The sequence below is a fragment of the Helicoverpa armigera genome, chromosome 15 (genome assembly GCF_030705265.1).
Source record: "Helicoverpa armigera isolate CAAS_96S chromosome 15, ASM3070526v1, whole genome shotgun sequence".
Taxonomy (NCBI): Eukaryota; Metazoa; Arthropoda; class Insecta; order Lepidoptera; family Noctuidae; genus Helicoverpa; species Helicoverpa armigera.
Genome location: NC_087134.1, coordinates 4,681,387 through 4,707,727, shown reverse-complemented (window position 1 = coordinate 4,707,727; position 26,341 = coordinate 4,681,387). Strand labels below are relative to the sequence as shown.

Here is a 26,341-nt window from a genome sequence, read left to right as displayed (position 1 = left end):
TGGAACATTTAAATGCTCAAAAAAAACCTCTCATTGACCGTGCAGAGTTATTATTGAAGGTACCAGCTATTGAAGATAATGTTTTTGTACACAAGAGATATACAACTTCACGATTTACACGGGAATGAAGAAAAACTTTTTCGCCAATCTTGCTGTGGGCAGTGTTCGATAATTCTTTTTCTGGCAACAATGATCTGAATTGTCATTGTGAAATGCATGACATTGACTTTGTCGGTTGCTGTCAGCACTCAGCTGTGACAGCCGCGTGAGCTGTCACAATATTCAATTGCATTGCCCCGGGAAAGGGAATGATCCAACCAAATGAATTTTGATTATACATAAGTTTAGACGTTATTTACGCAATATATTTATAATTTAATTTAATATAGTTGGCCTTTTAGTCTAGTGTAGTGTAAGGTAATTTACTGTGTATAGTCTCACTAACTGTTAAATTTCATTGCCGATTTGTTTATTATTGCTGATAAAAATAATCGTAGTTATATTTACAGTGCTTTTCGGCAGCACCTTATCAGTTGTTTTGATTTAGTTTAGCACAATGGCCGAAGATGAGGAACAGCTTACTGAGAGTAATCCTAACATTAATAGAATTAGTGAATTACCGGCGAAGAAATTCGCTATTACGATGGAGTTCCCCTTGTTTGTTGTGATGATGGCAATGTCGCTCTCTGGTGAGTCTACTATTATTTATCTATTGCGTATGAGTAGAAATCTCAGGTCTCTAAATATAGCTATCTACAAATAAATTTCTCCCACTAATATAACTTTGTATGCATGTTCATTTTGCAATTGTTATTAATTTCACGCTATACCTATCGCACGCGGAAGCAGAAATAAACAATGCGACTATGACTCATATTATATGTTTCAATGACAAACAATTTTTATTAAATAACATTAAGTTTCTATTTTTTTGCGAATGGCAGTTTGCCAGCAAGTGTAAATAAATATATTGAAAATCATGTTTGGCAAATTGCCCACAAATATTTTTTTCTTATAAATCCTTTACCTCCAGTAACATGCCCAGTTCCTTTTGTTCAGTTACAGAATAGTGGTAAATAATAACTCTAAAATTACCTAGTAATTAAAATATAAAATAATTAAGATATCCTAGGCTCCTGATTCTAAGCTGATCCTAAGCTCCTGGCCACAAATGGCGACCGATAGGGAAAGATGGAGCTATGATGGAGGGAGCTATGGGGGAGGCCTTTGCCCAGCAGTGGGACAACACAGGCTAAATAAATAAATAAAAAAAAAAGCTGATTGCACCTCAGTATCAACATCAAAAAATTTATATAAATAACACATCAAAATATTGGTTATAATTAACAAATAGACAAGAATTTATAAAAGCAATCATCATAGTACCCAGTACCCATCTGTTTGTCTTTATACTATCTATTTAATTTGCATGTCTGAATACAATGTAAACTGATATACTGTTATCTGGTAATTTTTACTAATTGTGTGTTAAGCTTAACAATGGTAATAAAGTACAGCTGTCTAGCTCTTACATTCTTTAAGCCATAATTCTAGTCATGTATGTTATATAAAAATATCAAATGGTATATTGTTCATACATGCAGGTGTCTACTAAATCTTATCAATATCATTGTACCTACTATAAGATTATAAAAGAGGTCCAAGCATACTTTATTTTGTAATAATATAATTTTGGATAGTCTAGCTTATTATAATATAATGTCACTCAAAAGATAATATTTTGGTGAACTAAAAAAAATCCCCTTTTTCAGATATAAACCTTATGAATATGCAGAATGACTCATATTGGTATGATGTTAAAAACTAATTTCAGTAGTTTTTTGAAAACTTTTTATAACCCTTCTTTCATTAATCAGTTTCATTTATTTTAAAACTATATTTATCTTTTAAGAAACATCTGTAGTAGTTCGTAGTTGCAAACTTCTTCTGAGGCCTTTAAACATCGTATATAACAGTTTTAAGTACCCAATAAGACCATGGATAGCCCTGACATTAATTCGCATGTGCGTGCGCCGCGTATACGTGTATACTAGTCATACTTCTAGCGTGGTATGCGTAACATTCGACTAAACTACAAAAGTAGTTTAAAAAAATATTAATCTGATTGATTACTTTCAAATTAAAGGTACAACACGTAGGGCTAAGGAAGGATACAGTCTGCTGTTATGCGGAAAAAACAGTATAAGTAGTCGTGTTCAATAGCTGTAGTTAAATCAGTATAATTTTTCAAAATATTCGCGAGTTCAATTTTGGCGCCATAGTGTTTCATTATTAAATTCCTTCTGGTTTATTACCCATTCGTCAATGTGTAATAAACCAGAAGAACCAACTTTTGAATTGTGGGTAAAATATTATTACCAAATGGCTTCTTCGCATCTCTCGCTCTTTTGCACAGCATGCATGTCATGCATTTCTCTCTTCTTGGAAATAAGCCGAGCAAAGTCTTCGACGAACAAATTCCTTAATGATAATAGGTACTTACCTCAGTGGTGTCCCTAGTGTTTAAAAAGACGTGGTGACCCGGTGGGTAAAGCACCGACCTTTCATGTATGAGTGTGTGGGTTCGATTCCAGGTCATTTGCTGGTTCTAAGTTTGTATGTAAAGTACAGACATACTTACAAACGTAAGTATGTCTTAGACAACAATGGCTGATAAAAAAGGTGAAGGAAAACATCTCGAGAAAACCAAGCTAGACTTTTAGTCTAATATCATATCACCAACCCGCATTGAGCAAGCGTGGTTATTTACGCTCAATCCTTCTCCGCGTGAGAGGAGGCCTGTGCATTGGGCCCCAAGCCCCAAGCTTTTATTATCGCCCCAATGATTGGGGCGATAAAAAGGCTGTAAGAGCCGCCGTACACGGACTGCTTCAAGCAGTTGAGACCGACTGCTTAAAGCCGCGACCGCGCAGTGAACTATAGTCATTCATTCGCTGCCGTACACACGACTGCTCGAGCAGTCGCGACCGCTTCAAGCCGTCAACTGCATGATGAAATTCCATCGTGCCGTCGACCGCTCGCGAGCGGTTGCGAGGCATACACCGACTGCTCGAGCCGTTGACTGCGCTAGAGCAGTCGACAGCTCTCCGTCTTCCCTCTCCCCCCCCCGCCCTTTGCGGCCTCGCGGCGTCTGTTTTCTCATTTGACTGCTCGAGCAGTTGGGTCGTAGCTCGAGCAGTCAATAACCGACAGCTCAAGCAGTCGACGCCGACCGCTCGAGCGGTCCGTGTATTTCACTCAGCCGCTAACTGCTCGAGCAGTCCGTGTACGGCGGCCCTAACAGTAACTTATTTCAGTATCGTACCTTACCTACAAACTACCCACATCATCTTCTCAAATCATATAAAATTACCAAATTAATTCGTTACTCACACTATAGTTTTTTCAAAACATTGGCGCACGCTTTATTTACAACGCTTTATTATCTTTTCATGTTATTACACACAATATTTGCGATAGCGAAATATTCTGTATTCTAATATCATAGGTATTGTTTTGCTTCTGCTTTAGATATTGTAAAACTCACAAACAACGATTTCTTGATTAGAATTTAAAAGGGGGTTCGATACCAATACTAAACGTATTAAGAAAAATAAAATGAAAGTCCTGCTTTAGTCGACTCATGTCTGATCTTTTTTTAAATAACTATACTTTTAGGAGCGGCAATGAGCAACATTATACTCTATCGAACATGCGTCCACGGTTTGTACCACACGGAAGACGAATGCAGGCCATTCCTCTCACCTGACAAAAACAACCAGACACATGGCTTAGAAGCCGAAGTTCAGAAGTACGCGACAATCGTTGGAACAGTAAGGGGTATCATAGAAGCGGTCGTGCCAGCGATTCTGTCCTTCTTCCTAGGAGTATGGTCTGACACGCATGGACGAAAACCGCTGATTGTGTGGCCGCTTTTGGGTAAGTTCTTAAACTACTATTGTGCCGAGGAAATGGCATTGAATCTGGCCTTTTGGATTAATTTCGAAATGAAAGTATTGACAGAGGCAATAATTAAAAAACGAAAACCTAAATAATTGTAACAATCAAATCGTCCTACGTAAAATCCTCCAGTTTTTTAAATGGTCAGAAGAAACCAACACCATGTCATCATTTTCTTCATTGGAAACTATAGATATCACTTTAATGTCGACGGGGGGTCCTAATTTTGCAGAAATCGCTGCGCTTAGTTTTAGCACGATACCTATTCACTAATTTATTAATTTAAATTAGCAGGTAGGTATACGAAACATCCTAGTGTAGACAATAATATTTGCATAACATGCAAAAACAATAAACCTGTTGGTTTTTAAAATGCTTTTTATGTTCATAAATGAATCGGTCCCCTTTTGGTAGTGCGTTAACTTATTTGTGATTATTTTTAAACTCACGTGTCTGCTTTGCCGGATTGAATTTATGAAGGGTTCTCTAAAATGTAGGTAACTGATACACCAGATGTAACCAGTTTACCCAATCCTTTTTATTGGTTGTATATCAGTTTTATGGAGAAATAATATGACAGCAAAGTCAGGGCGTCTTAACTTTAACGCTTAATCAACATTTAGAGAACTTTGTAGCCTAGAAACGAGACATGCAAGTAATGCAGTAAACATTGACTACAAACACGCAGTATCAAAAGTAGGTACCTATATTATCTTATGCAATACTACAATTTAAATAAACTGCATAATGTTTATCGTGGGCAACATTGTAAGTATAATGATCTAGCTAGAAAGTAGAGATGAGATTTTCATGCACCTATTTACTTTACTCAGATTCGGAACATTGAATCTCGATAGTAGGAAAATGGAAAGGGAAGTCGATAGTAATATTGTTTTGCACCTAACCTTAAGAATAGAATAGAATTACAGTTATTTGCATAAAACGTGGTATACAGGATGGAAGATTCATGGACGCAGTAGATGATTACCGTCTTACCACAAAAACTTTTAAACGTCAGTTTATGCCTTGTCTAAAAAAATGTCAAATTATGACGTTGACATATGGTTCATTTTGCAGCCAAAATTTTATTAGACAAGTGTAAAACAGGGTTTAAAGTTTTTGTAGTAAGGCCCTTAAAGTTTAATTATTAAACCTTGTTTCTTGTTATGGGTTTTTACTTTAAGACGTTGAATCATCATCATCATCATCATCATCATCTCAGCCATAGGACGTCCACTGCTGAACATAGGCCCCCTTTGATCTCCACAGATACCTGTTGGAAGCGACCTGCATCCAGCGTCTTCCGGCGACCTTTATAAGGTCGTCTGTCCACCTCGTTGGTGGACGTCCTACGCTGCGCTTGCTAGTCCGTGGTCTCCACTCCAGCACTTTTCGGCCCCATCTGCCATCTGCTCTGCGAGCAATATGGCCTGCCCATTGCCACTTCAACTTGCTAATCCGGTGGGCTATATCGGTCACTTTGGTTCGTCTACGGATCTCCTCGTTTCGGATTCGATCACGTAGAGAAACACCGAGCATAGCCCTCTCCATAGCTCGTTGAGCGACTTTGAGCTTTGAGATGAGGCCGATAGTGAGAGACCACGTTTCGGTGCCGTAAGTCATCACTGGTAACACACATTGGTTAAAGACTTTCGTCTTGAGGCACTGAGGTATGTCGGACGAAAAGACATTGCGTAGTTTCCCGAACGCTGCCCAGCCGAGTTGGATTCGGCGGTTGACCTCTTTCTCGAAGTTGGACCTACCTAATTGGACTACTTGTCCTAGGTAGATATATGAGTCAACAACTTCGAGTACCGAGCTTCCAACAGAGACTGGTGGGCTGAACATGGACATTTGACATAATTTTCGTCTTGTCCATGTTCATTTTCAGGCCCACCCGTTGTGAAACTCGGTCGAGGCCCTCGAGCATCATACTGAGTTCCTCCATCGACTTTGCCATGACTACGATGTCGTCGGCAAACCGAAGGTGAGTGATGTATTCGCCGTTGATGTTGATGCCAAGTCCTTGCCATTCCAGGAGCTTGAAGGCGTCTTCCATTGCGGCGGTAAACAGTTTCGGGGAGATTACGTCCCCCTGTCTTACGCCTCTTCTCAATGGAATCGGCTTCGTGCTATGCTCCTGTACTCGGACCGACATGGTGGCGTTATAATACAAACACTTCAACACCTCGATGTACCGATAGTCAATATGGCATCGTTGGAATGACTCAAGTACCGCCCATGTTTCCACCGAATCGAAGGCTTTCTCATAGTCCACAAACGCTAAGCATAATGGCAAGTTATACTCCTCGGTCTTCTGTATAACTTGCCGCAGCGTATGGATGTGGTCTATGGTACTAAAGCCTCTTCGGAAACCGGCTTGTTCGGGAGGCTGGAAGTCATCAAGCCTGTGCTCGAGACGGTTCGTGATAACCCTTGAAAACAGCTTATAAACATGGCTTAGAAGTGTGATGGGTCTGTAGTTCTTCAATAGGCAGTTGTCACCTTTTTTGAAGAACAACACCACCACACCCCTGCTCCATGCTTCAGGCGTTTTGCCCTCGGACAGGACGGAGTTAAAGAGCTTCTGGAGGACTTTAAGTACCGGTGTTCCACCCGCTCTCAGAAGCTCTGAAGTGATTCCGTCCTCACCCGGCGCCTTGTTGTTCTTAAGCTGCTTCAGGGCCATCCTAATCTCGTACAGACTGATGTCCGGGATATCTTCGGTGTAATGTCGGGACAGCTTGGCTCTTGGATCTCCTGCCAAGCTGTCAACGGACTTTGCGACCGAAGTGTATAACTGTCCATAGAACCTCTCGATCTCGCCTAAAACCTCTGCCTTGGTCGACGCTATGCTGCCATCCTCCCGTTTCAGCTTAGTCATCTGGCTTTGCCCAATAGACTTGTCCTTTGCGAACACTTTGGAGCCTTGGTTTCGCTGTATGGTCTCTTTAACACGATTTGTATTAAAGAGACGCAGATCGTGTCGCAAGGACTTGGATATTCGTCTATTGAGCTGCCTATATGACTTCGCATCATGGGAAGACTGCAACTGTAGCAAGCGTCGTTCAGCCATGAGGTTTAAGGTTTGCTCGGTTAGTTTTTGAGGTCTATTTTTACGGCAGGGTCTAAAAAACTTAGATCCTACCGTGCGGACAGTTTCCACTAGTCCGTCGTTGATCTCGTCCACTGACACTAAGTTCTCAAGGCAAGCAAAGCGATTAGAGAGCTCGAGTTGAAAGCTTTCCGGGTTTTGAATATGGGACCGAGTAGGTCGGAGCGTAGACTTCATCAGACTGGACCTTTCAAGTTTAACATTGATATTCAGTGAGGCTCTTACGATTCGGTGATCGCTACCGGTTTTTACCCTGTTGATCACAGAGACATCACTGAATATCCGTCTCTTGTCGGTCATGAAGAAGTCTATCTCGTTTCTCGTGAAACCATCGGGACTCAACCAGGTCCATTTCCTGTGAGGCGGCTTCTGGAAGAAAGAGTTCATCATGAAGAGTTCCTCTTTCTCCAGAAAGTCAGCCAGCCTCTGTCCCCTAGGGTTCCGTTGCCCATATCCAAATTGCCCCACTCTCAACTCATCACCGCTTTTCTTGCCCAACCTAGCGTTAAAGTCCCCCATAACAACAGTGAAGTGGGTTTTGGAACTATGTATGGCCCTACTTACGTCCTCATACATAGTCTCCACCTCATCATCGGAGTGTGACGAGGTCGGTGCGTATACCTGAATGACCTTCAGCGAATATCTTTCGGATATTCTGAGTATTAGGTATATCACCCTGTTCGACACACTGTCGATGGTTGTTATGTTGTTTACGAGGGACTTGTGAACGAGAAACCCGACACCACCTTGGGACTTTTGGTCGCCCTCCCGGTAGTAGAGCAAGTTACCAGACTTCAGGGTTACGGTGTCCTCTCCCTCTCTACGGACTTCGCATAACCCTATAATGTCCCAATGTAACTTGCTCAACTCCTCTTCCAGCTCGCAGATCTTTTCGTCAGTCCTCAATGTGCGTATGTTGTGTGTTACCAGGGCCAGTCGTCGTGGGGGTGGGTAGCCGGATCTCTTCCGGAGATTCTTAGCACCCCCTGCTCCGCCGTTACCTTGACCGCTACCCGCGCCAGGGATAGCGGAGCTGCCGGGGACTGGGGGCCTGGTTTCTGTGCTTCTCATTGGGGGGTAATTGCCTTTAATCGCCACGCTTGGCAGGCGGGTTGGCGATCGCAGTGAGGGTATGCAGTACGCGGAGGACGCTGCTGCCCGACCTCCGGTTTGTCCCTTAGTCGCCTCTTACGACACCCACGGGATGATTTGGGGGGAGCGCAATTCTAAGCCGGCGTCCCACGGCAAGACGTTGAATAAAGTACCTATATTAAGTGAAGTTAAGTAGGTACCTAGATTTTTTGCGCTTGAATAATTAAGTTCTAGATCTAGACACGACTAACTTGATGACCTTGTAATCTTATTCGAATAATGACGTTAAACATTTGCAACGATCGCAAAATATTATAATGGTATACCTATATATATAGAGACGCGTTTAATTGTAAACATTTTAGGAATTAGAATTATGAATTCAAAGACATCAAAAATTACTTATTTTACACATTAGGTATAGTACCTATATATACTAATGATAAATATAACGCCTCATAAAGTCATATCTAATGTTGACTTAGGTATAATTACAAAAAAACCTTTAAGTAGGTACCGAAATATTGTAGTTTCTATTTATTATAAAAAAAAACTCCTTTCTTACTAATCTGAAATGTTATTTAAGTATCTAAATAAAAACAACACTCATTCTAATTATAGACGTTTATAAACCGAAATACACAAGAAAATTTAAACTGGGAAACATTGAACTAAAAACAATTATGAACAAATTGTAATTTAATTAATTCCATTGTTCTGCGTAAATAAACTGTAATTGTTTAATGGATGTAGGTATAGTTCCAACTGTAATGACTGCCAGCTGTCGATTTTGCTATCTGACCTAAATACCTAATTACAATATGTGCAAAACTAAACGTTTCTAAAATCAGGATTCATGATTTAATTCTTGTTATTATTTAAATAATTCAAAATTTGAATCTAATTTTGCTTTACAGAACAAGGAAATAATATTGGAATAAATAATAACAATTTATTAATAATTAATAAACCGTAATAATTTGCCACTTCGGTTTTATAAAAATTAAAATTTATTATAATTCAGGATAGGTCACCTGAAGTGACTGAGCACACGATTGCAGCTTGATTATATTTTCTAAATACCTAATTACAATATTTGCAAAATTAAACGTTTCTAAAATCCGGATTCATGATTCTTGTTATTATTTAAATAATTTAAAATTAAAAACTTGAATCTAACTTTGATTTACAAAACAGGGAAATAATTTGGAACAATAAATAAAAATACATAAATAATTAATAAGCTATAATTGCCACTGTGGTTTTATAAATATAAAAATTAAAATTTATAATAGGATAGGACACCTGAAGAGACTGGGCACATTGCAAACTGATTATATTTTTTAGGTATAACATTTTCTTCTGGAATGTTCGTGGTCTACAGTATGATGGACAATTTGGGACCCTGGTGGTTCATTTTGACAGTCATACCTTATTCCCTCAGTGGGGGATTCACAATATTTTTTACTGGGGCATTTTGTTATATGAGTGACATCACGACGGCTGAGAATAGATCTCTGAGGTAATATTTTAATTAATTATGAGTTTTATATAAAGTATTGGAATAAAATAATTATTATATCTTTGTTTCACAGGATGACCCTCATGGAAGCTACTGTGGGACTAGGCAGTGTTGTGGGTGGTTTATTAAGTCCTTATGTCCTAAGAATGGTTGGAAATGTGTATCTTCTGTTGATATCTGCAGCGTTGAACGTTGTAGCATACGTATTTTCGAATGTTTGTTTGAGGGAATCATTAAATGGAGCAATACAGGTAAGTTTTTCACCTAATTATTAACCGAGTGAATGAACAATATTTTGCTGTAGTGTAGCATGCTCATTATTGTTCATACGGGAAGATGCCCGACAGCGCATTCTTTATTTGCAAGTTGCTAAAGATAAAGAAGACGACAAGGGCACATCGTTTTCACTCCGCATTTTTAAACTGGTTGATAAAACTATGGTCTATCTTCACACCCGAGTTTCCTTGGCATGTGCAATATATCTACCTATAAGTATCCTACAGAAAAAGATGGCATTAGAAATCAGTCAGTTAACCACTCAGAACTTTACCGTAAACAATCTTTATAAATAAAAACAACTGCGACAATCAGTCAAGGTAAAAAAAAATTGCAAGCATTGACTCAGCTAATGACACGCGATATAGCGTGGTGACATTTTTGTTTTCTGCCTCAGAAACCAGGTACCTGCCAGTTGCGATTTATATTTTTATTTGCATTGTTCTAGTTTAGGTTCTTATAAAACTTCAACCAGTTTCATCATTTAGGGTCTTTTAGTTAAAGAATAGGGTGCCTAAATTAATCAAAATGTGGCGTTGTTTACATTTCGGCCGCCATGTTACAATGAAATATAGGTATTATAGTTTGGAGGTCACCTGTAATCGCTTTGGCGTAAAAACTAACCTTTGTATCTACACCAAAGCGGTCAAGTGTTACTAGAGGAAACATGACACGGGATATGCCCCATAGCGGATACAATACAACAGAAGATATTCGGTGTAACATTGGGGCGCTGCACGGTTCAATATTCGCGATACTGATCAATAATTACGTAGGTACCGATTGGCAGACGAGGTATCTTGTATGCTATGTAAGATCAAGGTAACCTTGAATTAGAATCACTTGGTAAGAATGCATATTATGTATGTGAGGATTTTTCTGCAGTCTGCAAAGCGATGCATGCAAGATTTGTGCGAGATGGTAAAACGAAACAGATTAAATGTTTTGTTGTTGAAACCAGTTACGGTCTAGAATGTTTAGGGTACCTACGTAACAAGTTCATGGTTATTGGAAACGTGTCCATTTCGACCGCGCGGCCACCTCATAATTTTTGATGAAACTTTGCCAGGAATTAGTAGTAATTTGTTACTTTTCACTCCTCTTTTCCTGAATTTGTTACAAAAAAAACCAAGCCGCTATGACAAAGAACAGTTGGCCGCTAGAACCGCCACTTGCCGTAGTCATCGCCCGTGATTACTCAGAAACTATACAATGCAGATAGACGAATGATACATCAAAAGAAAGGTCTTAATTTGTTAAATTTGTTACAAAATAAAAAGGTCAAAACGTAGATATACAAAAGTTATGCAATGTTAAGTTTTCAGGTTATGAGTAGGTAAGTATATCACCGTAGGCACCAAATTAATAGAGGCTAATGTGTATAGAAAATTAGTCTTTAATTTGTTACAGCGAAAAAAGACAAAAAAATACTAGAAAGCAATAATATGTTAGAGTCGATTTTAGTTGGCCGCGCGGACGGCAATATGCCTAAAATACAATTTCGTTTTTCTCGTTATTAAAAGTAGGTTTTAGCTTAATTAAAGTACTAGTCGATGGGTAACGTAACCTAGTTTGAATAAATAAAGCGAATTTAACTGCAGCATTCGTATTTTAGGAGATATTTACAAAAACACAGTGGTATGAAACTGTATGAGAGTAGGGTGTCCATGCATTTTCACATATTCGAAATTTTCGTTATTCACGTCTTATTTTTTTAGGGAGAGTGCATACTTTATAAAAATCAAAGTCACAAATAGATTAAAATTTCTTTATTTACAATCAACACAAAGGCAAACAAATCAATTGTTTGCCTTTGTGTTAACACAATGTGTCAAAAATGTGACACAGAGTTGAAAGGTGAACTTAAGCTAGGCGAGATCATAACATTTGATTTAAGCTGAGCTGCAGACTCAGTTTTACTCACTGAATTGCCGATTACTCTTAGCATTAAGGATAATTATTATTTCTTAGTTGGTACTATAGAATTTATACCAGGCACAAAAATAGGCCACTATAAATGTCATTTTTTAAATAACAATAAGTATTTTTGTTACGACGACAATTCTTTTAAAATTGAAATAAGTACCTCTAAGAAAATATGTCTACATTCTGTGTCACATATTTTGTTTTTTGTTAGAATTTATAAATATTATGTTAGTTTATGAAGATTTAATATTTATCTGGTTGTCTTTTATTACTTGATTTGTTTGCCTTTGTGTTGATTGTAAATAAAGAAATTTTAATCTATTTGTGACTTTGATTTTTATAAAGTATGCACTCTCCCTAAAAAAATAAGACGTGAATAACGAAAATTTCGAATATGTGAAAATGCATGGACACCCTACTCTCATACAGTTTCATACCACTGTGTTTTTGTAAATATCTCCTAAAATACGAATGCTGCAGTTAAATTCGCTTTATTTATTCAAACTAGGTTACGTTACCCATCGACTAGTACTTTAATTAAGCTAAAACCTACTTTTAATAACGAGAAAAACGAAATTGTATTTTAGGCATATTGCCGTCCGCGCGGCCAACTAAAATCGACTCTAACATATTATTGAACCTGCTTTCTAGTATTTTTTCTTTTTCGCTGTAACAAATTAAAGACTAATTTTCTATACACATTAGCCTCTATTAATTTGGTGCCTACGGTGATATACTTACCTACTCATAACCTGAAAACTTAACATTGCATAACTTTTTGTATATCTACGTTTTGACCTTTTTTATTTTTGTAACAAATTTAACAAATTAAGACCTTTCTTTTGATGTATCATTCGTCTATCTGCATTGTATAGTTTCTGAGTAATCACGGGCGATGACTACGGCAAGTGGCGGTTCTAGCGGCCAACTGTTCTTTGTCATAGCGGCTTGGTTTTTTTTTGTAACAAATTCAGGAAAAGAGGAGTGAAAAGTAACAAATTACTACTAATTCCTGGCAAAGTTTCATCAAAAATTATGAGGTGGCCGCGCGGTCGAAATGGACACTTGGAAACAGCCAATGTCGTTTTTATGGTGGGTTATACAATGTTATTTATTGTCCAGGTACTTATCAATGAAATTAGGTATCATATTAGGTATTGAAATTCCTGCTATATTATTTATACATAAATGTACCTTCTATTCTGAAAAACAATGTATGATAATGTTGTCTAGTGATTAGGATTACATTACCGCTGATTCACCAAGTTATCAAACGATGACTCGTTCTAATATCTCATAATATCTGTTGCTTTGTCGATCTCTTCAGATAATGATGTGTTTTATTTGCATGGCGATATTAAAGTTGGTATAATATTGATAAGAGAATTTACATAGCCTATTCCAGAATTTGCGTGCTCTGAATCGACAAACTGGGATGATTACTTCAATTGTGTGCTCATGTATATGATGCTAAGTTATTCCTAAAACAATATGGAACGACGATTGTTGATAACTTCAGTAATACTTTCTAAACATTTGTTTTCCCCAAATTAGGCAGTAAACTAATTAAGATACGTTTTGTTGCAGGGTGGTATCACTTCAGTATTAGACTTCTTATTAGTCAAAGAAATGATGAGAGAATGTTTCAAAAGGCGACCAAACAATGGCCGGGCACAAATACTTCTCCTAACGGTTGCTAACTGCCTCTCCATATTTACACTGTACGGACTTATAGGTCTAGAATATCTCTATGTGAGGAAAAAACTTAATTGGGCAATGAAAGAGTATACGCAATTTTCAGCTTCAAGTACTGTGATAGGTTTCATCGGATCTTTTGTAGGCATTGTGATACTACAAAAACTATTTAGAATAAGTGACTTGGTTATAACCAATTTAGCATTTTTATCGACAATAGTTGAATACGTTATTAGAACGTTTGCTACGAAGTCATGGCACATGTACTTGGGTAAGTTGTTTTCGAATAATACAAATGTTTATGCAAATAATGTTCAAAATAAATCGTCAGTATGCGGTTTTGGCATTAGTTTTGCGGTTATGTGATAGGCGCACTACATATAAAATCCCCTGAATCGTACCTAAAGTTTTATATTATGGTCTTTTAAATCTGTAATGCAATGCTGCTTGCTTAGCTCTTATCAAAGCATTTTGTTATTTCTTTGTTACTAATTGCTAATGATGACGAGCATATTGTAATTATCAACAACAATTTCCACTTTAGAATCGAGGACTTAAGAACGTTTTGCTTTCAACTAGGTGGTGATTAATCGCATTATAAATATTTACTTTTTGGCAAGCTTTTGTTTGTTGTGCTATTAAATTACTTCACAACATATTTTAACGTTCCAGGAGCCTCAGTATCGTCGCTCAAAGGTCTAAGTGCGCCTTTGATCCGATCGTTTTTGACAAAAATATTGCCAGTTGTGGATATAGCGAAGGTGTTCTCGTTGATGTCAGCGATCGAAGGCCTGTGTCCGTTGTTCTCTCCTTTGCTCTTCAACTCGCTGTATCAGTTCACCGTCACAACATTCCCAGGATCGATTTATATGCTCAGCAGTGGAGTTGCTCTTATTAGCGCCGTGTGCATATCGTGAGTATAATAATGTCTTTATGATTGTGTAATTTAACTTCGTCTCGTGAGATTACGAATGTCCTTGCACAAAACCTGTTACGCATGTTCCATGTCCTTAAGTCCTGGTAACATTTTTACCACGAACAAAGAAGCAAGTTCTGGCTTAGGATATCTGCAGGATAAGTTGTTTCATATAAATGTTGTTTTGATAGTTATAATAACGCTACCCCGAAGTGGAGAAACACAGTAAACTTATATAACGATAACTTCAAAATATCGGTAGTAGAATAATCATACAAAATATAGAACTTGTTCCTTATTTGTGGCATACATTTCATTATATCTATTCTGTTTAACTAATTAGTCTGGTTGTTTAACCTTTCCAACGGCAGACACAATAAAAATAATAATGTCGCGTTTGCAGACGCCAAAATACTTGTCTATATTTATACACATAATTTTTCTCAAAACTGACAAAACATGGTTTTTCCAACTTATACTACAGCGCATTTTGTATTTTATTTCTTTCAGGGTGGTTCAATATTACCGGTGGAATGTGTCATCACCATACCAGCCTTTGGCTTCAGCATAGTATATTTTAAGATATTCTGAAGTCATGAATAATACGTTGTACCAGATAACACGGAATAGGCCTCTATTAGGCTGGCAATATCACTTGATGGCACTGTACCGTAGTTACTTAGTAAGTAAGAAGACTGAAAACGTCATATCTATCAATGAAAACCGACGAACATATGAACAGCACGTGGTTGCACTGTGGTATTAGTTAAGTAAAAATGTTTTCTATAACTTTTAGGTTTGGATTTGAATCAAAGTAATGTGATATGTAGGATTTAAGATTTCACTATACCCGATGGTAGTAAAATATGTTTAAAGATTTTTAAAACTTAGGCATCATAATAATCTATTTACTTCAATGACATGAAAGAAAACTATGTTTCTAACGAAGTTTCTAAGCTGATCAGAAAACGGATTCAAATGTCTAAAAGAAATGTATGTTTTATATCGCCATGATGCCTTTGGGTTAATGCACCCATTCACGTTTTATATTAATATTCAATGAAGCTAGTGATGACTTTTGTAAATTGGTATTTTCTTCATTTTTATAAAAATATAAAATTCTTGTTTGTAATTAAAACGATTTAGGTATTGGAACACAAATTTATGGAGACGCTGATTTTGTCGTATAATAACAATAACTTGTTGGTTATTATTTTTGAATTAAAATAAAAGCATGTTAATGCACCCATACACGTTTTATATTAATATTCAATGAAGCTAGTGAAGCTGCTTAATATGGACTTTTAGAAATTATTATTTTCTTGAGTTTAAATGAAAATTTACACAATATAATAATTCTTGTTTGCCATAAAAACGATATAGGTACCTATTGGAATATGGAGACACTGATATTTTGTGGAATGATAAATACTTGTTAGGTTATTTCTTATTTTTCTGTCAAGTTCAGCAGCTTGGAAGATACAAAGACACCCAATTATTGAAATCTTATCTATATAATATTATAGGAATGGATTGTTATTATAAAATACTAGCTGGTGCCCGCGACTTCGTCTGCGCAGGTTTAGTATTTCGAACAATATGTTTACAAATTGTAGCCTATGTGTTATTCTGATGTATAAGCTATATTATTGTAAAGTTTCATTAAAATCCATTCAGTAGTTTTTGCGTGAAAGAGTAACAAACATCCATACATACAAACTTTCGCGTTTATAATATTAGTAGGATTGGGGCATATCATCTCATACCCAAATTTTAATAAGCCTAAAACTGGGTGTCCACAATTTAAGGCCAAGTCCGGCAATCAATATTAACGAGTTCCGAGTTTTGAACTACGGCGCCTGGTTTCAAGTTTACTCGATATTTTTAAAATTAATTTTCGGCTTGAAAAGCCAGTGATAGAATAATCAGGAAATCGTTGAAACGATTTTTGGCATATTGGTGCTATTTGAACATTATAGAAAATTGAACATGCTATTATCGCATTTAAGTTAGTAAAATTAATTGTGAAGAGGTACATTATAAAATTAAACAAATGACTCCTTATTGCTTTTTTTATTATTAACGTCTTACAACTAATGAGTAGTACTTCCCTTGCACACAACTTATGTAATTATGTTAAATGTGGCAGAAAGTACCAGGTATGAAATACAATTGTCAGAAATTCAATTTACCTGTTTTTTATGTTTGAACTGAAATGTTTATTATGGCATTGAATGATGAAGTGTGAACCTATTCTACTTATAATAATAATCATCACAGATTATAAAGTTTATCTTTCTAAAAATTTTTAGTTCCGTCTTTGTACAGAAAATAAGTTTTTAGGCAAAAATAGGTTGTCAAACACTCTGTGCTTTACAATGATTTTTAGTCTGTGCGGAACTAGTTGGTCGCGCCTTAGGTGGCGACAGGGGTGAGGGGAGGACTGCTTACTGCACGCAATGCACATGAGAATAGACAATGATGACCAATCTCGAGATATCGCGTTCAATAAATGAAAATAACAAATAAAGAACAATTATTAAACTCTTAGTAGTTTTTACTATACCTATCTAATCAGTGTTATTGATAGTAAAATAAACCAAAAACAAAGACATATTTTAATGACATATGAAATTGTTTGTGTTCAGCATTCACATCGACTTTCCGTTTTTTAAGAAAACGCATGCACTTTAAGTATTATTTCCTTCGATTTTCTTTTTACCGGCGAACTCTTCTCGCTATTGCATTCTCATGTGCTTTTTGTATCAACTAGCCGGAACTGTCAACGCAAGTTGCCGTCACGAAGTACTGCGACTAACTGAGTAATGACGGCAAGTGCCCTGGCCTCCGCCCTACATCTCACATACTAAGGCGCGGCCAACTAGTTCCACGCGGACTATAGTTAAGTATTTCTTACGCCTTTGTACGTCAACATGAGATTCTAGAAGTTACTCCATTTTTCAATATCTCCAATTACAAATTATTTGCAAGTTTCAATCTCAAAGTTACACCAACAGAAAGTAGACCTATATTAAGATATAACTATGCAAATTGTAAACTATATTTAAAATTTTAAAGTGAGCAACTTTACATAATAACATCACAGATTTGCCACTTTGAGGGTAATTTTGTTCATAATATTTTCGAAACTTGGTAGCTACCTAAACTTAGGTATGGAAGCAGTACACAATAAACAAAAACAAGTACTAAATATCTAAAAAAAATAATGAAAACAAACTTAAACGCTATATGATAACCATATGAAATGAAGAATAGTAATATAAGTACAACAAGATGATGAATGAATGTGTTAATAGCAATGGAACTTATGCAATGTTAAGTTACATATCAAGGCAAACTTAAAATTATTCATACATCTAAAATACTTGTCAAATAGTATACAGTCTTATAATGATGAGGCTCTCTAAATTAAGAAGAGTTTCTATTCCTAACACAGGGAACAAATTCGGTTAAAGTTTAAACCATTCACTTGGAAGTTTTAATGGAGTCGCATAAGCACCACTGTTCTTTACACACGCACCACCAGTTGCACGAAAAAAAAAACAAACTAACATTCACTTGAGTAATTGGTGAGTTAGTGATAGTAACATTGAGTCCTTTACCACTCCTCCTCGGGCTCAGCACCTTGCTCAACTGCAGCCGAAGCATTATTGAAGTCCTGCAGAAAAATTAATTGTCAATAATGTGAAGGAACCCTCATAAAGTCCTAAACAAGTGTTTTGATGAGCGAAAATATCTTGGAAAATCTATAGCGTAGAAAATGCCATACAAGTAATATATTGAAAATTATCTTTAACTTAGATCTACCACTAGCAACAGATTGTGCAACTAGTGTGATGTTTCATAGTAGCCTGCAAAAGCTTGCAACAAAAACTTGTTTAAAAAAAGAATCTTTTGCAAATGAAACTACTTGCATCATATACTATTTAAAATCAGGTCTACTAACATCATTCTTATAATAAATTATAATGCTATCATAGTATCATGAAAACAAGTGTCTATCAACATGCTGGTAATGACACGAATCTGACGATAATTTCAACTATATACTACAAAAGCTTGTATTAATTTATCACTTGCAGCAATTAAATGCATATTTACATTTTAGCTACTTACATATTCTTCTCTCTTTTGTTTGCGTGCGCAAATAGGGTATCATGATTTACCGATATAATTAGTACCCTTATAAATATGAAGGTGAATTTGTTATGCATGGCAACTGAGATGAAATTGAAGGGAGTTTTATTCAGATACAAAAGTAATTTCTTTCTGATCGTGGGAAAGTACACATATATCAAACCTATTCAATTCATATTCAACAATATAAAAATTACTTACTCGAATGTCGCTGCCACCGTATTTGTTGCCCTTATATGTGGCAGTGCCGCCTCCTTGCAGGAAGTCAGGCACAGGTTGGTCAGCTTGTTTCAGGATCTTCGCCAAATCGGCTAACAGTGCAATGTCCTGTACAATTAGTAATGAATATTAGTATAATACTGCAGACTCATTTTCACATTTCTACAAACTTTTCATGTTTAGTTTGCGGAAATGTGTAAAAGAGTTATATAAATGCAGTTATATCGGGTGTGTCGTTCACAATCACATTAAATCATATCACATATACTTTATGATATTCTATGGCGAATTGTAAAAAAAATAACCTAATCCATTCAGTGGTTTAGCCACAGGAGTCATTTTTCGTTTTTATAATTTACAACATCATGTGTAAAGCAGAGATAAAGTTAGGAGTATCGTATGTTTTGATCAGTTGACAGCTGTCAGTTTTCAAGGGAGAATTTCAGTTGTTTGTAATGACTGACTTTTATATGGTGTTCTAATTTTTGCACATTTTTATTCCATTTACTTTGTTTGAAAAAATCATTTTTTTATTTTTACGTATTTTTCTTTTATCTTTGTGTTAGTCGACATATATTAACCAGTATATTAATGCATTTAATTTAATGTGATTATGAACGACACACCCAATATATCTTTACTTACTTTATCAGCATCATAGAAAGATACTGCCATGCCTCTGTTGCCCACGCGACCGGTTCTACCGATTCTGTGCACGTACTCGTCTATACTCTTTGGCAGATCATAGTTGACGACTATGTCGACGTTCTTTATATCTGTTTTGCGAAAATGAAATTATTTTAGGGTCATACAACAATATTTGTGTCCAGTTTCACTGGGTCCCGATGAAGACTTCGATACCCTATCAGGAACTTATTTGTCAGATAAATTATATGGTTATAATAATACCAATATCTCTGACACTTTATCGGTAACCAGAGAAACCGAGTATGACACTTATAAAAGCAGAAGATAGCACCTGTTGACCATCAAAATAAATTGCTCAGATAAAATTGTTTACCTAATCCTCTAGCGGCTACAGCAGTGGCAACAAGAATACAATGTCTTCCACTCTTGAAGTTATCGAGAGCCTCTTCACGTTCACGTTGCATGCGGTCTCCGTGAATCGATGACGTCAACATTTGTTGCTCAGACAACATGGCCGCGATGTAGTCCGCATTGCGCTTCGTCTCCACGAATACTAAGATGCGCTTGCGCTCTAGAACATGTTAAAAATGATTCTTTGTAAACCTTTACCGAAAATAAAAAAATTACCCTCGAATTTGCCGCAAGTAAGCAAAAGGCTAGGCAGAGGAATCTGTGAAAGCGATCAAAGTCCATGTAAAGATACCCACCATTCTCTGCAATTAAATTCTTCAGTGTAGTTTGTTTTTCGTACTTGGAAACTTGATGGAATATTTGTTCGACGTCTGTGCTAGCGCCTCCTACGATACCGACGGCGACGAACAAGTAATTGTTCAGGAACTTTCCGGCTAAGTGTTGGATGTCTTCAGGGAATGTTGCCGAAAACATCAGCGTTTGTCGTTCCGTCTGCAGATTACAGTGAAAAGGGTATTTAATTAAAGGACAATGATTCATCCTTTAACAAATTGTCACAGATACCTATTATAGCAAATATTAGTTAAGAAAATCGTTTATTTGAACTCATTAAAAACCTAATATTTGTTTTCTTTATTACAATGTTTTTAATCAGTTATCTGTTTCCAAAGAAATTGCTTTCTATATGACATGCATGAATGATTATTTTAATCTTGTTATCATATCTCGAATTCAAGATAGTGTCTCACTGATAAATTATTTTGTTTACGGTACAATACTTACAAGTGGCACCATGGTGGGATGGTCCATCATTTTCTCGACACTTGGTATGAAGCCCATATCGAGCATGCGGTCCGCCTCGTCGAGCACCACAAATCGGATGCTGTCGAAAGACACGCGATTGCGGTCTACGAAGTCATGGAGACGACCCGGCGTTGCTACTAAGATATGGCACCCTCTCTGTATAACAAAATACGATTAAATTATACGATTGTTTTTTTGTTTGTTAAATAACTGGACCAAAATTTAAAAATCATTTCCTAATTAGAAGCTACATTTTCTGTGAGTAAAATAGGCTATACTTTATCCCGGTACGGGCAGTGGTTCCCAAAGGACGCGGGTGAAACCGCAGGAAAGCGGCTAGTAAAACATGGCAACAATCTTTTTCTCAGACCCGGGGTAGATATAAATAGCAGGCAATTGAGCTAACTCGTGTATGCCTTCCATATCGCAATAATAGTTGTTAATAGGGGGCTAGAAAAGGAGTGGTAGAACAAACTGCGCTTGTATTTTCAACGATATACATTCGACTCATGACGGCAGAGTGGTACCATGACAATAAACACAGACACAAATATTATAATCATAATAATATCATACACCTGCTGTTATTGCAATATCAAACTGTACTAAACTCACGAGCGAGGGTTTATGGTGGAGTAGCAAATGGGAACTAGCATTAGGTTCATGAATATAATGTAAAGCTATAATGTAACAAAACCAATTTACCACAATCTGTTAGCTGTAAAAATAAAATACATTGAAAATAAGCTTCAAAGTACAACCAGGACCAAAATATTGATTTTTTAAATGTTTATTGATGGAATTATGTGGAAAATAATTTATTTTCATTGTATTTTTTATCCATACTTCTTTTGCCAATATTTATACTTACAGAAATATTATCGCCTTGATGGCGCACAGCTGTCCCTCCGTAAGCGACGGCTATCTTCAAAACGGATCCATATGAAAACTTTCTTGCTTCATTGAATATTTGTAATGTCAGTTCACGAGTAGGTGATACAATAACAACCTGAAATTGTAATAAAGACATAATTAGTACATCGCAAATAATACAAAAAAGAAATAATTGATTAATAAGGAGAACTTTAATGTACCTGTGGTTGAGCACATCCATTTGGTCCAACAATAAGTTCTCGAGCATCTTGCAAGAGAGTATTGATAATTGGCAGAAGAAAGGCGGCCTAGAAAAAGATAGGATGGTTTCACAACAAGACCCTTAGTAAAAAATGCTGTTGCTTCTTACAAATATTTTTCTAAAGGGAGTAGTTTACCGTCTTGCCAGAGCCAGTCTGGGCACAACCCATGAGATCTCGGCCGCCCATAATGATGGGGATGGCGTGTTTCTGAATAGGCGTCGGCTTCCTGTAGCCTGCCTTCAATATGTTGTCCAGCACATATTTCCGCAGGTTGGCAGTCTCGAAGCTGTCGATAGCACGAGGTGGGTTTTCACCACTGACCTGAATTGACATTAAAGTACTACAATTAGACCAAATGGTCAACGTGATAAGAGTGCAAAACACCTGAACTTATATAATTGGAATTTGATGACGATAGGGACTTGCAGACAACTTATCATTTTTTTTGCACGCACATAAAGCTAACTTTAAAACCAAAGCATACTCAATTTTTATAAAAGTATAGTATAGCAGACCAAGGTGAAGCAAATAAAAAAGAAGTATTAAAATTGGCTTAGAAAGAAAAAAAGTAATCACAGCTCTAGGTTTGCTTATATTAGGCATATAATTTACAGTTGAGTGGTTTCCCTGATAATAATAATTTAAATAATTAATAAATTTTGGTTTATGTGGTTTATTTAATCCACAGGATAATGAAAATCAATAGTTGACCTTTTTACACATTGTTTAAAATTATATAATTAATGGTTACTGAAGAGCAACTTAAAATACTGGTGGGGCCCCAGATCCAAGGCCACAACTTGAGATACGAGATTTTGACCTTGAAGATAAGGTCAATGGGAAGTTTATTCATGTTTCTCTTTTTAAATAAAAATTTGCCCTTTAATTTCAGACAAAGAACTATGTGATGCTAGACATAGGCATTTAAAAATGAATGTTCAGTTACTTCAGTATTATGGTGACAAACATTTGAGTATGTACTGAGGTCTATGTTACAGAAAACTATTAGCAGTTTTCGCCTATATGCAAAGCAACATTTCAACTAAGTAGTGATTTTCATTCAACTTTACAGTAAATTTATTTGTCTATTCGAATTACTGATTTCAAATGTTTAATTACAAAAAAATTTGATGGAGGTCATTTACTTTTGGGTTCATTGTGTTGAAGTTTAACTTGAAAAGCATAAAAAGGACTTAACAATGAAATGAGTAACTTGACTTACTTTAACAGCAATGCAATCAAACTTGTCGAAGTTGATGCCAGAGCTAATAGTGCTGCTGAAGATTTCCTGTTCATCCTCAGTTGGCTCCGGTGGTACATATGTTACTGGGGCCTTCTTGGGTTCTCCGTCTTCACCTATTTCAGGAGAAGGTCCGTCCCCGTTGGGGCTGCCGCCACCTCGGCCTCCACCGCGGCCCCCGCGTCCACGACCGCGCCCTCGCTCACCTCGATCCCGCCTATCTTCACCGTCACCTAAGAATTTAGGGGACATTGTACTAAGTAACCAATCAATTACTACCTATTTCTTGTCTTCAAATACATTAATTAGATTGTTATGTAGGCAAGTGCTTTCCAACAAGTTAAGATTCTATTGTACTAGAATTAGTTGTTAGCCTGCAAAAGTGCACTGTCTAATAAGTAACTACCCACACTTTATGTATGAGATTTGTGTTTTTGGTATGTATTTATCATGTTTTGACTACACAATATAAAATATGCATAGTTGAAAAGACATATTTTTTATTTGAAGCAAAGAAAATATTAAACTTTGAAATAATAAGTTATGAAGTGCATCACTCTAAATTACAAATTGACACATTTGTGAAACTGTCTCGGAATGTTGGCATGCTTTCAGTGAAATGCATAATGTATTCCAATAGGTGATTTCCGGTCGCGATATTGAATGACACGCAAAGGCGTATTTTTTGTAGTCATATGTGGGTAAGTAGTGTTTTTTCTTACCGTTTTCGTAATCCCGATGTTCTCTACCGGGTCCACCGCCGCGACCTCCGCGCCCACCCCTCCCGCGGCCGCCCCCTCGTCCGCCGCGCCCGCGCCTTTCGCCAAACCCATTACTGCCCTTATCTTCGAATTCTATAAAAAATATAAGCATGCCTTAGTTAGCTAAACACTCTTGCCAGTATAAGCATAAGTGGTAATATGATACCTGAAGGCTGAGTGAGTGGTTCAAGTGTCATAAACATGAGCAAGGGTATAATGCTTATGTAGTGTCTACAAAAGATTATACTGTTTCAGTTTTAACCAATAGGATGTTTTGATTACATGGATAATATTTTGAACTCTTTGTTATTCTTATACATAAATTGGATAGCAACAAGTTTCATTTATAATTTTTTGGGTCAGTATACTTGTTAAAGGTATTCCACTTGAATAAAATACTTTTTTATTATCTGAGTAAAATTCACAAAAACTAACAATTTTTAAATTAAAATTTAGAAAATTATAGGCTTCAAACTACTATTTAATCAAATAGTAGTATTATAAGACTAGTATTTAAGCAAACTGATGGTAAGTTTGATTACTTACCATCATCATTGAATGACTGGAATCCTCTTCCCCTGGAAAGACTGTGTCCTTCATCAACGGTTGAGTAGCTGTTGGTTTGTACTCCCTGTAAATATATTAGAGCAGGCATTCAATACCAACTTGAACAGTTAAAAGATTTGAAGTCGGGTACAACTATTATATGAATGAAAAATAAATGAACTGCGAGGAGAACAAAAGAAACCGATCACTTGTAAGACTTTGAAAGGAAATTCTATCAAACTAGTCAAAACCTGGTTATGAAAGTTTTAAAAGATTCCAATAGGAAACTTACCGCATCTCCAGCATCATCCCAGTCATCATCCATTGTCTGAAACAAAAACACATTAATATAGGAAATGTTTTTTTTATTTCTACCCTAAAGGCTATGAAACTACTGAAAAGATTTGAAAAAATATTTCACAGTTGGGTTGCTACACTATTCCCATGTACCATAGGCTACATTTTATCCGGGCACGAGTAGTGGTTCCCACGGGACGGGTGTGAAACCGCGGGAAAACAGCCAGTTTTTCAATTTTCCCGATTATGTGGCGGAGGGATTTTGTTTTAATCGTATTTCTTTACTTAAGAATTAGAATAACCATAACCAATTACATAAAAAGAGGTATCCCTCATGCTTTTGTGCTGTTTTTTCGAATACCTACCTACTTAGTGGCGAGTAGGTACCTACGTACTTTTAAAAAACCTAGCGGAAATCCGAACCGTAAGAAAGTTAGAAGTTCAGAACCGATAGATATTAAACCAGGAAGATGAAAAAAACATTAGTGGTGTTAATTATTACAAAAAATCTATTAATAATTCAGTAAGAAAAAAAAAAATGCTTCAACCGACACCGGCTTTTGTCAACTATACACACGTGTTGTTGGATTATAACTAATATTGTTTTTTATGTGTAAGTCACGGAAAAAATATTTACTTACCGATTAATTGTTTAATTTAACGATAGTTGCGTAGAATTTTAAAATTAAGAATGCCAATTACAAACGAACAAAGACAGCCAGCCGCCAATGAGTGCCAAAATGCCACCAAAAGCAATGGCATGGCAATGGCGGAAAAGATAAAGGGTTGCCAATTTGCTATGTTTAGAATATGGTATTAGCAGTTGCAAAAAAAAACATAAACAATTTACCAAGATCACAAAAAAGTCAGGCTGATTTCTAGCAGTAACAAAAAAAAAGTCTGACCGGAATTCAATAATAAAATCAGTTTTTATACTTTGAATAAATCTAAATATAAATGTAGAGTTTATAAATCAATGAAAGTAGTAAATAATAATCTACACAGTTGCATACAACTAGGCGGAATGGTCGACATGAAAATATGTTTTTTTTTTATGAAAACCTGACAATAATGATGATGATGTCCTCCTGGCCGATTATCGGCTACGGCGGTGGCGGCTGTTCTCATGTAAGGAGATCAGACAACTGCGCAAGACATTAGTGCACAAGCATTTGTGCAGACTATAGTATTATTTTACTCATTGGTGACACAGGTGAACTCATTATTTTTCCAATCTCATAGCTCGATGCAATCAATGGGACGATAATTCAACACGTCCGCGACCGGAGAGAGATCAGGCGCAGACAGAATCGACATTTGCGAGCCCACGACACGCACGGCAGGTGTATCAGTCACCAACTCCCAGAAAGTTTATAAAACCCACAAAGCTATTTCGGCCCGACCAAGGAATCAAACCTGAGACCTCGTGCTCAGCAGCCGCACTTGCGACTGCTAGACCATAGCAATAAGGCAATGCAATGCGGAGAATACGGGAGTGTTGGGCTTTTAGAGTCGAAGTCTGGCGGGGCTGTGAAATTCTTCATAAAATGTTAAGGCGTCGTCCATTACTTGCCAGCCCTTGTTTACAGGTATGAGTTTTGGAGACAATCCATAATTTT

General features: G+C 36.7%; 2 protein-coding genes across 4 annotated transcripts; one reads left to right on the top strand and one right to left on the bottom strand.

The window, feature by feature from the left end:
- Positions 1–275: 275 nt before the first annotated feature.
- LOC110376377 (probable peptidoglycan muropeptide transporter SLC46) lies at positions 276–16,566 on the top strand. Of its 3 annotated transcripts, none has more exons than XM_021334842.3 (8): positions 276–417; positions 548–689; positions 3,679–3,939; positions 9,515–9,689; positions 9,763–9,940; positions 13,479–13,857; positions 14,259–14,499; positions 15,013–16,566. In XM_021334842.3, the coding sequence occupies exons 2-8, from the start codon at positions 557–559 to the stop codon at positions 15,071–15,073; spliced, it is 1,428 nt and encodes a 475-aa protein (XP_021190517.3). In that variant the 5' UTR covers positions 276–417; positions 548–556; the 3' UTR covers positions 15,074–16,566. The 3 variants fall into 3 exon arrangements, with proteins under 3 accessions (XP_021190517.3, XP_021190515.3, XP_049700803.2); XM_021334840.3 differs by having other exon boundaries at positions 280–417; positions 510–689; XM_049844846.2 differs by having other exon boundaries at positions 402–417; positions 498–689.
- Positions 16,561–25,507, bottom strand: LOC110376353 (ATP-dependent RNA helicase vasa). The gene is made up of 14 exons (XM_021334808.3): positions 25,364–25,507; positions 24,718–24,753; positions 24,426–24,510; positions 23,841–23,972; positions 23,101–23,351; positions 22,014–22,199; positions 21,837–21,923; positions 21,614–21,751; positions 20,722–20,898; positions 20,235–20,430; positions 19,901–20,098; positions 19,525–19,655; positions 18,862–18,987; positions 16,561–18,181 (listed from the first exon to the last, which is right to left on the bottom strand). Exons 2-14 carry the CDS (start codon positions 24,748–24,750, stop codon positions 18,122–18,124), a joined length of 1,800 nt encoding a protein of 599 aa, XP_021190483.3. The 5' UTR covers positions 24,751–24,753; positions 25,364–25,507; the 3' UTR covers positions 16,561–18,121.
- Positions 25,508–26,341: the final 834 nt, after the last annotated feature.

Excerpts from the sequence above, each read along its gene's own strand:
- LOC110376377 (XM_021334842.3), top strand. The coding sequence starts at position 557 with ATGGCCGAAGATGAGGAACAGCTTACTGAGAGTAATCCTAACATTAAT. Across the intron at positions 13,858-14,258 it reads GTCATGGCACATGTACTTGG|GAGCCTCAGTATCGTCGCTC; the intron begins GTAAGTTGTTTT and ends TTAACGTTCCAG. Across the intron at positions 14,500-15,012 it reads ATTAGCGCCGTGTGCATATC|GGTGGTTCAATATTACCGGT; the intron begins GTGAGTATAATA and ends TATTTCTTTCAG.
- LOC110376353 (XM_021334808.3), bottom strand. The coding sequence starts at position 24,750 with ATGGATGATGACTGGGATGATGCTGGAGATGCG. Across the intron at positions 24,511-24,717 it reads GGGATGATGCTGGAGATGCG|GGAGTACAAACCAACAGCTA; the intron begins GTAAGTTTCCTA and ends ATATATTTACAG. Across the intron at positions 20,899-21,613 it reads ATCAAGGCGATAATATTTCT|AGAGGGTGCCATATCTTAGT; the intron begins GTAAGTATAAAT and ends TTTGTTATACAG.